This window comes from Siniperca chuatsi, linkage group LG13 (assembly GCF_020085105.1).
Source record: "Siniperca chuatsi isolate FFG_IHB_CAS linkage group LG13, ASM2008510v1, whole genome shotgun sequence".
NCBI lineage: Eukaryota > Metazoa > Chordata > Actinopteri > Centrarchiformes > Sinipercidae > Siniperca > Siniperca chuatsi.
This window is the reverse complement of record NC_058054.1, coordinates 21481881-21498581: the sequence shown is the minus strand read 5'-3', so window position 1 is coordinate 21498581 and position 16701 is coordinate 21481881. Positions and strand designations below refer to the sequence as shown.

Sequence of the window (16701 nt, the reverse complement as noted above, 5' to 3'; positions counted from 1 at the left end):
TAGAAATGTATTGCATTAGCAGTTAACAGAAGGAGTTAAATACAATACACAAGCATACATAACACTATAGACAGCATGTGCACGTGTGTTTTTCCTTTTTATACCCTGACTACTGTACTTCACCTTTAATGGGGCCATCAAATAGAGACAAAAATGCACTGCCTGTCCAAATGTTTATCTACTCTAGTAAGGGAAAGCATGCACTGCCACTGTGATATCATATAAAGCTTGATAGCTCTTTCTGAAATCAAAAGTGCAGCTTAAATGAGCTTTATAATTTAGCATAAAGGGCAGCTTACGGTTTAAAAAAATAATTGCCAGAGTGAAATGTGCAGCATGATACAGCTATTTCAAACATGGTTGTGGAATCATCTAATATTTCAGTTCACATGCGGGGGCCTGCAGCAGATACACCCCGCTGTAACATCATAAACAAGCAGAGACAATACCTGTAGTGTCTCTGCTTGACAGAAGCAATGCAGTGAAACACAACACAGAAGATTTCGAGCATTCTTATCTTTCCGTAACTGTTCGACAAACACACACACACACACACTCACGCACTCTTTCTCAATATCTCTATGTCTGTCTTCCTCAGTATTTCAGAAGCAGAGCAGCAGGAGCCTGGAGCTCAGTGTTCATGCTGACCCCTCAGCCTTTTTATCCTGTTTGCTATTTATTTTGAAGCCGTAATGATCCACGGGGCCATCCTTCATGCCCAGTGATTTTTAATGGAAGTGAAACAGACCTGAACTGGACGCCCCTTTAAGAAGGCGGTCCAGGCTTTTCACTGAGGTGCTGACACCATGGCTACTCAGCATGATGACTGAATAAAAGGTAAAAAGTGAGGATGGGGGAAGGTAGGAGTGGAAAAAAGTTTGAGCCAGTAAAACAAATTTTAGCTCAGTGATTCAAGATGGTTGTGCATGATGTTTTTTTTGTCTGTGTGCACTTGCATTGTGCAAATCCATTGACCACCTTGCCTATACCCAGTGTACACTGACTGCAGAGTCTCTTTGGCACAGTGTGTTTTGCTTGTCTGTTGCCCCCAGATATTGCGCTCATGTTGCTTTTCCTGCACAGACTGCTTACTCCGTGTTTGTTACCGCAATATTACAAAGTCAACACAGTTTTACAACAACCCACATGTGTTTCTGTTTGATCTGGGCTCACCGACTCATAGCAACCAATCCCAAACAGATTTCCCATATATTTTGACAAAAGACGCTTTCAGCCCTCATCATTGCTGCCCTCTCCCATCCGTCCTGTCATTTTGCCTTTTTCATTCTCTCTTCATAGCCAGGTCATAGCCTGGTATAGCGCAATAGCAACACTATTTACCTAGAACCCCAACCTGATAGAAGTAGCCTTTACTCCAGTATATTTTAAGAGCAGACAGTAAAAGGCAAGCAGATTTTATTTTGGATTTGTGATTAGTTCTGATTTTCTGGTTAATAATATTAAAATGATTATGAATTTTTACAGTTTATCTCGTGGCCTCACAAAACACTCTTTTATGATTGGCTGGGAGGTATCTTTTAAAATCACCTAACAGGACACCTCCAACATAGTTCCGGTCAATGCTTCACCCAACATTCTGTATCAGTTTGTAAGTATATTAAGCTGCAGGGATCTATAGCCACAGTATTGTGGTTGCTATTTGCAACAGTTTAGCTAACTTTCACTGGTGAAATGGACCTAACCATTGGGCAAGGCTGGCTCTAACCATTTTGATGCCCTAGGCAAGATTAGGATTTGGTGCCCCCCTAACCCTACCACCCTAAAACATAGAGACATGCACAGTTCCTACACAATGCACACACACAAGGCTACATTGATAGGCAACACAGTGGTTGTTGATATCCCATTCTGTAGTTGTTGTACTCATCTGTCTGAACGTCTTTCTGTGAGCCATGTGCACCGCAAAGTCTTCCACAAGCTGCTCTTGGTTCAACTTCTTTGCTTGACCATTCTCAGTGATTATAACCAGTCCACTCAGCCTCTCTGTCCCACTGCCCTCCTGCAGCCACAGACACACCAGCAGCTTCTTCTCGGCTGCAGCCGCTGATTTAAGGAGAGGAGGTCAGGGTGGATGGATGGATCAAGAAAGCATGTGAATTGGACACAGAAAACCGCTGTTAGTTTCCCATGTTCTACCAACCAAGTAGTTATTTTATTTAACCTTGACCAGGATTGTTTCCTAACCTTAACCAAGTAGAGCTTGACACTGCGTGGCTAAGGTTAGGAAAAAGTGTGGTTTGTTTTTTTTTTTTTTAAACTTATCGATTAAGTTGACAAATAGTCTCCAATCAGGTACATTTACTCGCTTGCTCTGAAGCTTTTGGTCATATCACATGGTCTTCCTCTGCAGATGAAGTTGGCTCAGTTGTCAGGAAAAGTCCATGTTGGCTAAAGCTAACTTGTCCTAAAAGTGCTCAGAATAATGGAATGTTTTAACATCTACAGTTCAATGACAACTGAGCAAACTTCATCTGCAGAGACCATGTGACATGGTCAAAAGCTCTGGAACAAGTGAGTAAGTGGTCCTAGAGTGGAGACTGTTTTGTCAACCTAACCGAGTATTTTCTTTTACAGAAAACACAATATTTCCTAACTTTAAAAATCTAGTTTTGTGTCTAAAACTTATCAAACCTTAACCATAGCAATGGCACATGAGCAAACAGTCATATGAATCTGTTTGTAATAGTCATATGTAAAGTTTTTTGAAGGCACTGACAAAGGATGTGTTTCTGCTGATTGGGGTGTCAGATGAGAAAATGAACACATGCGGAAGGCACTGACAAATGACATATTTTGTGATTTAATTTAAATAACTTTTTTAAAAAGAAATGGGTGATACATTGGATACAGTGACTCTGTTTGCCTGTGATAAGTGGCCATGGTATGTAGGGATACCTCAACCTAGGGTATCTGCTGATACCAAGAACCGATCCGATACCAGTGCTGTACCAAGAGTCAGCAGCCTGGCGTGACTGTATGAATATAACTGAGAACAAAAACACTGAATTTGAAAATGATATTGACAAAGAAAACTGTATTTAATGCGGATCGGTCACATCTGGCCGATACCTGACCTGCCTAATAAGGTCAGTATTGGATCCAGTGTACTGAATTGGTGTGTCCCTAATGGAAAGAGCAAGACAATATACTCCTAGATATCCTGATAGATAAAATAACTGACAGGAAAAGCAGAGGCAAAGAATGCTAAGACATTAAGAACTTGGTTTTCCAAAACCCAGGTTGGGAACATGTGTTGGACTGATAACATCTAATGATCTGAAGTGCTGAAATGTGAAAGCAAGCATCAGCTCCTGAGAGCAGAGGAGCTGTCTATTTCACTGCGGTGTTGAAATGACCTCTGACTTTAACAAAAGGCTTTTTTTGATGCAATAACCTCCCGAGTGCACTTGTATTTGATATAAAGGCAAGAGATGACAGTAAAATGAAGCCTATAGCACACGATGAGAGAGAAGAGAGCTGTAATATTTAACAAAAAACAACACTATGTCCCGAAAACTGGTCAGCTGCACACAGTCATCAAATGATGATTTTACTGCAAAACAAACCTTTTTTCTGCCATACATCCTACATATAAAAATCGACTAATGACATCTATGAATATTGCCTCCCTTCACACTGACTCATTGTCAATTCAGCTAAAATCACCTTAATATCCTCATATTATTCATAACGAGACTAATAATGTATCACCCAGGGCCAGTGGTAAGTGCCTTTATAATTCTCAACAACTATGACTTTTGACTCGTCCTTGTACTGGCGACTGTTCATAAAAAAGCCAAAGGAATCTAATTTAGAGAGCTTTGCTACCTTCTCCTGTTTCTCCTCTCTTATCTTTGCTGCTCTTAACTGCTCACTCGGCTTGCAGATGTGCTCGGTTTTTCAGTCGTAACAGATTTTGCGCCTTAACTATACCGTATATCGTATCGTTTTGTCACATGATCAAATAGAGACTTGACATTTGACATCAACATACATATTACCCAGCAATCTTCACTGCATTTCTGTATGTGACAAAAATACCAAAGAAAATAAGAAAAATTCATTTAATTGAATAGTTTATGTAGAATAAGCATATACATTTGTTATAGATTGCTACTGACTATGTTATCACAAAAATATTAAAACCATAATGGAGATGGGTTTGCCTTTTTGAGGACATATATAGCAAATGGCCCCTATCTTTAAGTAATGGTGGGTACTTCTTTGAACACAGGTATGTTTCCAATGAGATTGTCCTAAATTATTAGCAGGACCCCTTTCTCTGCACAATACATTGTTGTAGGACCTTGTCTGTTGAAGCCTCACAGGTTCCAGTGTAACTGCACTGTGTGTATATTCCTATAATACATATTTTTGTCTCAGCTATAAGAGTTCCTAATTCACTATTTATTACACAGGCTCCTTAGCTGGCTCACTCGCTCTGACCTTTTTGGTGCAGCGGCATTGTTCTGCCTTCTTTCTCCCTGCTTAGACTTTTTCTTACCGTCGTAGCAAATTAACATCACTCAGGTCAGGTGTTGCCTGTGCCTGCGTTATGCACATGTATATGCATTTCCTCTCCTCTATATATGTTCATCCATTTCTGTGCCAGTATCTGTGCTGGTTCGTGTTCCTGCATGTGTGCAGGAGGGCAATCTGACTTTAGTATGCACCGAGTGGGCCCAGCAGTGCAATGTTAATCCGGAGTCCACTTGAGGCAGAAGGAGGCAGCCAACAGTATGGTAGACATGGTGCCAAAGAAAGACAGAAAAAAACACCCTCTCCTGTTCCTCTGCAGTGTAATGGAAGACAATAAAAGTTCAGTGAGATAGAGAGGAAAATGCAAAGCAAAGTTGGGCAGAAGAGGTGAAGCGGCTAAATGGGTGCCAGGAGGCTGATGGCAAAGGAAAAAGTACAGGGTGGGAGTGTGTATTCGCACACACACACACGTGTCTCCACAAATTGTCTTCAGTTTGTGCTCTTGGCATAAAGTCAAAGCGGTGGATCTTCAATTGTTCAGTCATTCAAAAATCTAAAACCTTATAGGCTAAAAGCAGGACACTGCGAGCAAAAAGTCTAAATCAATGTAAAGAGGGAGCAGAAACATGTTGTCCTAACACCAAGCTAACAATGTCTTTTGTCATTGACAGTGATGCCCTCTAATTTGAAGGAACATCGATCATTCAGAAACACTTTATAGAGATTTGGTGAAGACAGACACAGTCACTTTGTCAAAGCTGCAGCCAGCATTATTCATCTAAACAATCAATTTCACTTTTCCTTTCTCTGATCCTCCCTCTCTCTTTCTTTCACTCTGTTTTCATGAGCCCATTGAGGAATCACTCAACCATAACCAATGGAGGCTCTAATGATGTCTGCGAGCCATCTCTCCCTCTCTCTCTCACGCACTCTCTGTCTCTCTTCCAGCTCTGTTTTAGCTTGTAGAAGTCAATGTCCTGTCAGAAAGATTTTAATAAATTGGCTCCTTGTGGATGTCAGCGTTACACACCTTCAGATGGTGCTTAATTTCGACACAACATTAGGGTTAGCGAGATAGTGACAATCAGAGTACATCCAGATACTGAGAATTGTCGGAGGCTCGCTTTATGCTCCACGATATGACTGAAATGAAGTAATCCTGTTTTGGAAATTGCCAACTTATCCCAGAGGAAGCTGAAGTAGCGTTCGGGAGTCTGTTTTCAATTTGAAAGTTTGACAGATTCAGGAGGCGCTTAAGCAATTGGAAATTAAATTTGGTTGAGTTAACTGTACTGTGTGAAGAATTTAGATCAGGGAAAGCAACAGGGCGGCCTGGTGACAAAAGCCAGGGAGGGAAAAGCCTGCTGGACTCACGTGCTGCATAAATGTGGCTCACTGAGTGTCCTCTACTGTATGGATGGATTACTCAACTGGTCTACCAGGCACAGGCCCAGGGGTCGAGGGGCCCAGGGGCGTTAAGCAACACGTTTGCCGTGAGAAACGCTTTCTGCCTCGGCTCCAGGTTATCCATCCCCACGGTGGCAAGGAGAGGACCACCATGTGGTGAACGGACTCACCGACGAGCAGATACAAGTTAGCTGCACTGGCTAGCTAACAAGCAGCACAAAGTTCACTTAGTTATCCATGCAGATCAGCAGCTGGCAGTAAAAAAAAAACCCAAAAACACTGTCTCTGGGTGTAACGTATTGTTTTTCCTGCATGGCTCTACGACATGTAACGTAAGACAGCAATCACCAGCATTATTAGATCTTGGTATAAGCATGCTGCATGCTTATTGGCACACTGACACTGATGAGATTTACTCCTTAGGTATCGAAATTTGGTACCGAATGACCAGGCATTTTTTGATACTTGATGGTATTGAAGCAATTCAGGCGGTGCAATAAAAGTATCTAAGTTCGGTATCCAGCCCTACCCAAGGGGTCAGGAGGGCCCCTGGACTTCACCTGCAATATGTCACTGAAAGAGACGCAAAAAACAATCACAAAAAATGTAAAAAGATGCAGAATGGCAAAACGACTATTAAGAGACACAAAACTACCACAAAGAGACACAAAGCAACCACAAAGAGATGCTAAACAACCATAAAGAGACATGAAGCTACCACAGAGACACAAAATGGCCACAAGGAGACAAAAAACTACCACAAGAGGCGCAAAACAACCAGATTTTGGGTGGCTGCTCCACTTTAAAGTGGTCATATTCTACTCATTTTCAGGTTCATAATTTTATTTTGGGGTTGTACCAGAATAGGTTTACATGGTTTAATTTTCAAAAAACACCATATTTTTACTCATACCGCACATTGCTGGAGCACCTCTTTTCACCCTGTGTCTTGAACGCTCCGTTTTAACTAGTTCTAGTTGTTTTAGAAGTGAGGAATCTCACTTCTATTCGATCTTTGTTGGGAGTTGCAAATGCCCAGGTACGGACTACTAGCCAATCAGAAGCAGAGTAGGGCGGATCCTGACGAGCAAGGTAGTGTGCTCCAAAACAAAGCCGCTTCAGCGGTAACTATCGGTTCAGTTCAGCCGTACATGTTCCAACAACCCGAACCAGCTTCACAACCCAAGACTGGAGCAAGAGTTTCCGAGTGGTAATTTGTAACTAATTTATCTTTCATAGGTAACGTTTTAACTGTGCACTGTCTCTACTTCACAGTAACAACTTTACTGACTGCCTGGAGGGTTTCTAACGTAATTTTAATGTCATATTTAGGTGTACTTGTGGAAACTGCTCAATTCGTGAATTATGACACATGTGACATAGTGAAGTAGATACGTTAGGGAAGTAAAGGCTGGACTACAGTCGAGCTGTTTTCAGGCAGTTCAGGAGCAGTGTTTTCTGTTGGAGAGGAAAGGGAAAAAGCCAAAAAGCATAATATGACCACTTTAACAAAGGCTTTAAAAATCCGGAGATTAGGTGCACTGAAGTGAGTGAGCGAATCCATTGTGCAAGATTTATGAGCCCTTTAAACAAACTTCATCAGACTAAAGCTACGGCCGCTGACTACAGACGTCCAGCGTGCAATGTGCAGTCAATGTGCAGTTGTAAAGGGAGGCGGAGGTCTCTATTTCTGAAAAGTTCTAAATATTTCATCAAACGTTTTTTTGTTTTTATCCTGTAAAAAGTCATTCACAAAGTTGGCATATTTTTATTCAATGAACATTAGGAATTTGTTTTTAAAAGAAGCTGGCCATGAATATAAGTGGCTATGATTAATTAATGTGGGCCATATTGCTGAGAAAAAAGCGGCAAAGTAGGAAAACATGCTAAATTATTCAAATGTGACTAAAGGAGTGACAGCTGTCTGTTATAGAATGCAATGAATTTCATATTATATGCAAATACGATACAATATACTTTATTGTCCCCTTAGGGAATTTTTTGTTGGGCTCAGTGCCGCTGCATTTAACAAATGTTACATTTTACATACAGAGTGCGTAGACATGTGACACAGTCAGCCACATACGTACATACATTCAAATGCTGTCAGTAAAAAATTTAAAACAACATATTGCACAACCCATCCATCCTAAAAAAAAAGTCCCTTTGGGGACCGTGACCTCTATGGCTCATACTATGTCCTTACTGTTATAAATAGATAAATAGAAGAAAGCACAACTGAGTTTTTAAAATGATTGAGTCGCCACTCGGGTACTCTATATCGTCTGCTTGTCTACTCAGACTGGAGGACATGGGACGGATCAGCCAGTATTCTCTGTGCTCCTCTGAGCACGGACTGCTAGTATATAGATTGAAGGGACTGGCGTTCTTTCTTCCCTATGGCAGTCTGAACAGGATGGGCAAGCCTAGATTTGAACTGTACTAAGAGGTTACCATACCATGCCTGTATCCCATACCTGACAAGGATCTTCAAGACTGCCTGGCAGAACAGATACATAAGTTATACATATGTATAGATTGAAGTTTCGGACATCTGATCTTAGTCACATTCAGTCAAGCATGGTAAAATGACTTATAACAACTACATCCTGTCTGTTTTTTCTTCCAAAATTCTGCAACAATTAGTTTAAGAGGTAGGCTTCAAATTATAAGCCAAATGTTCTTTGAAATAAGCACTTTGATTGGACAGCAAGAGAGAACTTGTATAGTATACAGCCTTGCAAAAGTTGTAACATTGTGTTAATGTCAAATAGTCAAGAAATTAGTCTTTTCAAAACCCAATATCTCAGGCTGCCTGATCTTCAAAGGTTGTTTGGATGGCTTGGAAAGCTTTTAAAGCAATTAGTGGGACTGATGGCAAGAAAGCCTGTTCATTAAAGAACTTTAAATCAGGCATCAGGCCAAGGACTCCTTTATGTTCAAAGCATTCATTGAGTCTTGTCTCGGATTTAGCATAAACAAATTTCATCCAAATTACTCAAATATAGACATTTGAAGTTTTGATGGATACAATGCTCAGGGGAAACAAATATTATTCTGTCTTTGATGTTAGTTTAATACAAAACTCTATATTTGCAACTTTTACATAGCACCCCTGGCCCATCCAAAAAAGAACACTAAGTTTTTTTTTGTTGTTTTTTTGGCTCAGCATCCCAACCTGGCCCAGTTCCAGGTTAGTGAGTAAGTACCTTTATTCTCAGTTGCATCAGTGTGCCCCATTTGCATCTATATTAGCACTCCTGAGCAAAGGCAGACCCAGCATCCCCTCATACATTACAAATGTCCCCCTGGTGATTTTATTCTGCAACAAATGCTGGTGATACTGAATCTGCCATAGCCTGCACATGGACTGAGTGTCCCCGCAGCGCACCACAGACCTGCACAGGGCAGCTAAATGAACAGCGATGAGGCTTCCCTTGCCTCAGGCTCGCCCACTCAACTATATGGTAACAAGCATTTAGCGCCCATTTAATAGTAGGCTGCACACTGCTTTATATACAGGTGCAGCACCCAAATCACCCGCTGACAGTCCTGTGTGGCAGGTTTTCAGAGTTCTTAATGACATTTGAACAAATGACTAATACTCTGTGAGAGAGCGCTAGGTAAACCATATGCTTCCATTAATTTCCCCAGAGATCTTATGCCATTAAAATGCATGCACGTGCAGCTTTGTAAGCGATTCAACAGTCTGTCGTGCAGCCCCAGCTGGAGATACTGACCAGTACCGCACCACGGAGAGCCACACAGGACTGGTTTTTACAACTCATCACCTGGACAAAACATCATAAGGGAGCGTGATAGTGGATCTGCACCCTATAAAGCTGTGATCCGCAACATCGGTCTACTTGCTGATTTGATCTTTTATGGTTTTTCGCAAACAACGACAGATAATAAGGCAATCTGCACCTTTACCAAGACCTTAACGATCTCTGCTGTGACACCCAACATTAAGAAACAGAAAGCGAGAAAGCTTGGGAGAAAGAAAAGACATTGTTCATGCATGCAGAGGAATGCAAAGCTCATCAGTTGACCGAACAATAGGTTTGATGTTGTCGAATTTGCCGCATAAGCAATTGTCATTTTCCCAGTTTTCAATTCATATAGGCTACGCGGATTTTCAGGCTTTTCTCTGAAAGTTTCATACGACCATAAAGACGCACCGTGCACATCATAACGTAGCGTTACAAGGAAAGACAGTTCTAATGTTTCAAAATCCTCAATTTCTTAGAAACGAAGCTGAGCATCATCTAATCTAATAGACGCAGTGCTCTGGGAAGGATCTATACATACAGCGCACCTTAACCCACAACACAACCACATCTGAAATAAGAATATACAGTTACATCTGTAACAGAAACTAACAAAACGTCCATATGAACATTGCCTCTTAGATTCCGCATTTCTACTCACCAAAGAGGGAGTTCGCGAAGCCGTACCACACGCATCCTCCTTCTCCTATGAGCCACCTTCCCTGCGTGCTGGCCGCGAAGCTGAACGGAGTCCCCAGTACGCACACCAGCAGGTCGCTGATGGAAATGTTCATCAGGAGCAGGTTGATGGGCGAACGCAGCATCTTGTAGCGGCAGAAGAGCACGAGCACCAGCAGGTTGTTTAGAAGTCCTAAAGTGCCGATGAAGCCCAGGCACACGGCCACGATCAGGTTCCCTGTCGGGGTGAGGGTGGTCCGGTATGAGCCTCCCCCCAGGTGCCCTTCCCCGGCTCCGGCACACAGAGCACTGTTGACCCCTGCGCAGACGCTCAGGCTCACGTTGGACACGATCATCGCAGTCCGGTGTCACGGCGGTGGCACACAGGGCGGCCCCGGCGCACTGCGCGGCAGCTAATGTGTCTTTGGCATTTATTTATGTTTTGTGTGTGTGGAGAAATAACATATAGACGAGCTATCGCTCGTAGCCAGCAACACTTGTTGCTGTAAAATAAATGTCAAGTGGAAAAAGTAGAGCCAAACAGAAACGTGGGATAATAAAAAGTTTGTTTGTTGGGGATGTCAAAACTGTGTGTCTCAGTTCTGGGGAGAGGGGGGAGAGGGGTGTTCGAAAATGTTAAAAAAATAAAAAAAAGTTTGGTTAGTCTTTGCCGTGTGGCGGTCTATAATGCACACTCTCACTGTTTCCAGAGACGCTCCTGTCTCTCACACAGACAACTTCCCTCTCTGTCTGCATTTAATCACTGCTGCCCGCTCTCCAGCAGCTGACGTCTCGGCGGAGGGAGGACGGGGCGGAGCACACCGGTGGTTCGGTGGTGAAGAGAGCAGCATGGAAATCCAGCTGCAGACCAATCAGACGATCATCATGTGGCTCAAAGACAGTACTGCGCTGAAGTCAACCCGTGCTCAGAGCTCGATTGGGGGAAAAGAAAAAAAAAAGAAAGAAAAAAGTCCACCTTAAAGTTCCATGGGCTGTTCTCTCTCTCTCCCGGTGCTGCTCCAGCGTCCGCTGAGCACGTATTGATGCGCGACGCTGTCCGTGGTGCTGAACATCAGGAAGCGAATCACCAGCAGCGGCAGCTCCACTGATCAACTGCTTATTCTAGTCTGTCGTGCATTTTAATTGCAGTTTAGAATTGAAAAAATGATTTAAGGGTGCAAAGCTGTGAGCATTCATTTAGTTGATTCAGGTCATAAATACAGCATTAAAAGATGAGCTCAGGACCATTTACCATACAAATGTCAACTAAGTCTAATTTATAAAATGCATTAGGGGAGTTAATGATGCTCACAGGTCAAACTAGAAATGTATTATTTAAGAGTTATAGCCTCCACAACTGTCTTAAGTTTATTTTAAAATTAAGTACTTCCTCCATTATTTGGTACAGGGAAGTCTTAAGAATATACTGCTGTACTTCTAAGTTATAGGCACAAGGAAATGAGGCGCTGACTCATTGTCTACATTTAGCCACACACAACAGACAGAATCAATGCGGTGTCAAAGATGAGATTTCCCAGTGACTCCATTTGGTGGTGTTTCAGACCAGAAGATGGTGATGAGGTCACTTTGGAGCATTGTGTAACACATTTTTTCCACAGAGGAAATCAATTTAAGTCGATTTTCCATTGTCCGATGGCTTTTTTCCTTATCTGTTGTGGTTGATTCTATCTGTGAAATGTAATTATCATTTTTCCATCTGTCAGCACTGAAAACATATATTCCAGGAATGGCAGTTTCAGGCTGGAATAATGAGCAGCAGCGAATTGCTAAAACATGAGTGTCAGTCATTCACCCTCATCGTGCCCATATACTGTATTCTAGGCTGAGAGAAGCAGCAATCCTTGTTTGCAGATTGCACACCCTGTGCTACTGAACCTTGGCTCCCTTCTGAATCAAACAAGCATAATCTCGACCAACTACCAGGTCCACTGCAGTGCTCAAGTAACCTCTCATCTGTTACCTACTTTACATGGCTGACAGATAAAGTGCTACCAAATGTAGACACTGCTGTAGACAGTTTGCATCTGGCAGCAGGTTACACACAAGTTAAAGTCTCTATTTTTTCTGCTCTGGTTTCTGTCTGTAATCTGTTTTTTCATTCTCCAGTGCATAGGTAAAAGCTTTATACAGGTGTGGAAGGATAGTTGTTGCAATATAGCCATCAGGCCCCGGGGTCTTGTCGTCCTTCAATCCTTTAATTGTTAGCTGTACTTCTTCTAAGGTTATAGCATTATTTAAGAAATATGTGTCTTCTTGGTTGAGACCAGGAAGACCGCAGTCATTTAAAATGTTTGGAATGGAAATAGGGTCTTTTTCGGACCAGGAATGGTATAATAAAATCGGTTGTTATTTTCTTTAGGGTTAGAGTAGTTTCCCTGAGCTATTTTTAATACTCTGGATAGTACGATCATTTTCCATTTTTGTCTGAATTGACAGCAATCTGTGCGGTTTTTCCCCATATTGTGTGGGGGGAAATGTTTTGTGGTGTTGTCTTCCAACTGTACAGTGAAAGAGAGGGCTGCATGGTCCGAGATTGTTATGGTATGGTATTTTACATTTTGTATATTAGGAAGCAATTTAGTGTCTACTAAAAAAAATAATCAATCCTACTATATGTGTTATGCTCTTGAGAGAAGAAGGCCAGTAGGGTTTATGAAATACTCAAAATATCTACTAAGTTTGAATTACTGATGAGAGGTAAGTAATTCAGCTGTCTTTGTTTTCTGTAAGTTTTGTTGTGATGACTTGTCTAGATATGGATCTAACACGCAGTTAAAGTCACCTCCAATTATCAGATTAGTCTGAGATGTGGATGATGGTATGAGTGAAAATATTTTACTGTAGAAGCTAGGGAGCTATAAATATTTAGTATGATTACCAGACAAGAATATAGTCGTCGTCCCCCATGCTTTGGAAGAGAAAGAGGAATGGGAGGCCTGCCACCCACCTGCATCTAAGCTTAGTATGGGCTACATCTTGAAGGTGTGTTTCCTATAATAAACATGATGTCGGCAGATATACTGTAGTTTTAAGGTAAGAAGCATAGCTAAAACTGTAGCTGAGAAAAACGCTGCGTCAGCAAAGAGCCAAATCAACAAAGGCCAGAGCCCCTGCAAGTTGTAGGAGTATGTATTGCCATTTAAAGTAGGTGGTACCTATGATGTGTTAAGTTATGAGAGCTTTCCCAAACTGTCAGAAAAGTAAATTCAAAGCTATTGATTAAATTAGAAGTGTGAGATAGGAAATAAGAAAGTTCTCAAGTTCTGTCAGAGTAGCGCCATGAGTTTCTGTGGTAGTCTGCAGCTGGTTGATGGCAGAAGTAAATTCCGCCCTGAGTGTGGTTGTTACCTCCGCAATCTGAGCGTCTATGGTGGCGCATATTTCTTGTTTGATAGAGTTAATGTCCACCTTCAAGGATGCAATGGCGTCGAGAATCATTTTGTTATTTTCTGTTGTGGTGGTGGAACATGGCGGCACGGCATCGTGCTCCTGTTCCTTCATTCCGGATCTCCTGTTATGGCATATTAGCGCAAAATGTTCTTCTTTCTTTGTCAGAATAGTGTCAACAATCACTCAGCGTTAGTTTGGGATGAGTAAATATTAAATTAACTGGTTATTGGTGTGAAATGGACACAAATAGGCAGGAGCTCTTAGAAAACGTGACCTACTCCTTCATCGCCCCACAGCGTCCATCGCTTTTGGATGCTTTCTGTGTGTTTGTGTCTGCTGCTGCCATGCTAGCACAGCACAGACACCCACAATATGATCCACCAAAAAAGTCAGGCACGGGATCAAAATGTCAGCAATTAATTGCTAATTAAAAGCAAATCTGTATGGTCAACTGCTGGCATTTGGTGAAAAGCAGTGTTCTTGATTATGCATGGCCGTGTAAAAGTGTGCCCTCTGCAGCACTTGACTTTGCACACTGATGGAAAGTTACACTGGAGCAAGATAATTACCCATGAAAACTGTACAGTGACATTTACTCTGACATCTTCCCCATGTACAGTCACACCTGTAATTGGGTTGAATTGGGACACGTGGGTTCTGTTGTGAATACCACCCCCATTTAATCATCTCAGTGGGACTGGAGGTCAGTTTGGTGGCTGCACACTAGAGAGATGTTTCTGAAGATAAAGTACAAATGGGGTTAGAAGGTCAACACAGAGAATCTATGTTATGTGTAAATCAGAAAAAAAGGTGCAACAAGAATTTTTTTTATGGTTATTGTTATTAAGAATTTAGCCCTAAGGAGGCTAAACACAGAAATGGACATATCTAATCCCTATCTAACCCCTAGTTAAATATAATTTAGAGATGCACATATCCACTAAAAGTTATACAGTAGTATAAACAGATTTAAAAAATATACATCAGCAACATGCTGCATGCATGAGTGAGGATGATAAGCCAGAAGCAATGATGCAAGCTACAAACATGACTGCTACCATACCCGTTCATTTCTTCCAACCTGAGATTTTGAACTTTAATATTCGCAGGTAACTTGAGTTCATGGATTAGCAATTAAGAAATATTGACGTCAGGTAATGTTTGTTCTTATTTTAATGGTAGTTTTGTTATATTTCTATAAATCTTTGTATTTCCTCTTCCAGACTGTCGTAATATCAGGCCTGGAATCAGTACATTTGATTTGTTTATGCTGCCTTGCAGAAAGATTATGGAGTCCTTGGTGCTTTGTTTGTGTCGGCATGATGCTGGCCCCAAAGGGTGCGCAACTCAAGGTAGAAGTGTCACCAGGTATTGCTGCCCTGCATTCAAATAATCCACAAGTAGAGTGTATACAGTAGATCTTTATATGCAAGTGGTCCAACCACTGCCATATTGTCAGAGACAGAAAACACAATGACATCTCACAGAGTCAAGGAGAGGAAACGGATAGAGAACAAAGCGCGTACCGGAGAGAGCATGTTTGTAGGGTGAGGAACGAAAGGTCATCAAACATGAGGGGGTTTACTGCTGTGTCAAAGAGTTTGCTACAACTGGTACACAAATGTTTTTGTTTCACAACATTTTTCTCTAGTGAAAGTGTATTTTAAATCCCCATCACAATGACCAAAAAAACGAAGCCAATGTTACCCCCCCCCCCTATCTTGCAACTCAAGATAAAAGTGTCACCAGGTATTGCTGCCCTGCATTCAAATAATCCACAAGTAGAGTGTATACAGTACACCGCTGCACTCCCCTCTGACATTGACCTTGGGAGAGTGGCCACTGCTGCTTTGCAACTTAATATGCCCGAGACTTTAAGAAAAGCTTGGATGAGGTGTGGTGCCATAGATCAGATTTATTGTCCACAGGTCTAATGTACGGGTCCGCCATGGCCCCTAGTTTATCTGGACACGTGTGTCACGCGAGCCCCATGCTTTAAACGCTTGACACACAGCCTGTCATGACATGATACAGGAGAGGAGAATATATCTTGGATGATGTGTGGGGACTGGAGGGGTGGCAAGGGAAAGCTGTCTGAGAGTACACTGAGAGGCCGGTGAGAGGCAATTCATGATGCAGCATCATGCATCTTGTGGCAGACTGACAGGTGTCAAATCAAGTGCATGTCCCTGCACGTCTGTCCCACTGTCAACTTCAGGTTGAGAACATCCAACTGTTCTGAAATATAAGACAATGAAGAAGACAACAAAGCAAACTCCATCTGCTAAGGAAGACTGTGAGATGCATTTGAAAGCTCCACAAAATGCTAGTTAGTGGACCTTAAGTTCTAATGTCAAATAATTTTTTAATCAAATACAATTATTTAATAGTTTTGTTTTTCTCTTTTAAACTACTACCAGCATTTGCTCGTGGATGTGAACGTAACCACACAAGTAGAGGGTGAAATGATACTCAGTAATGTGTTGGCCTAATACGGTGTAGATGGCATAATAATAGATTATAAAAAATATAATTATGCCTTCTGTTAAGAATTTACTGACCAATAGCTAAAGTTAGAGCACGCAACTAGGTGACCCTGTGTCAATACTAAGTTTATTTTTTTACCCATTTTGTTCATAAATATATTTTCCAAATATTTAATATATGGTGTTGTGTTTTTGGCCATCCTTTTAGCTCTGCTTTTGGTCTCCACCAGCTCCCGAGGGAAATATCTGACCCTTTAGCTGCTAAATGCTCCACTATGTTCACCATCTAGTTGCTAACTTTGTCGGTTTGCTGTAGCGTACAGCAGGTTTATTAGAACTTTTCGGCTGAAAACAGCTGCCTGCTGCTGCCAGAAATTACGCTTTGAAAGCAGCGAGAGTGAACAGTAAACTTGCAGGCCGTAAAACCAAAACAACGAGTTGAAAGATGC

The 16701-nt window shown here is 41.7% G+C and overlaps 1 protein-coding gene across 1 annotated transcript in view; it reads right to left on the bottom strand.

Annotated features, from left to right (window-relative positions):
* Nucleotides 1-11430, bottom strand: part of LOC122887584 (vertebrate ancient opsin-like) — a 69639-nt gene extending 58209 nt beyond the window's left edge. Inside the window, exon 1 of the mRNA XM_044220940.1 lies at nt 10339-11430. Within this exon, the coding sequence (XP_044076875.1) occupies nt 10339-10711 (373 nt within the window). The 5' untranslated portion in view covers nt 10712-11430. The remainder of the gene's footprint in view (nt 1-10338) is intronic.
* Between the last annotated feature and the right edge of the window lie 5271 nt (nt 11431-16701).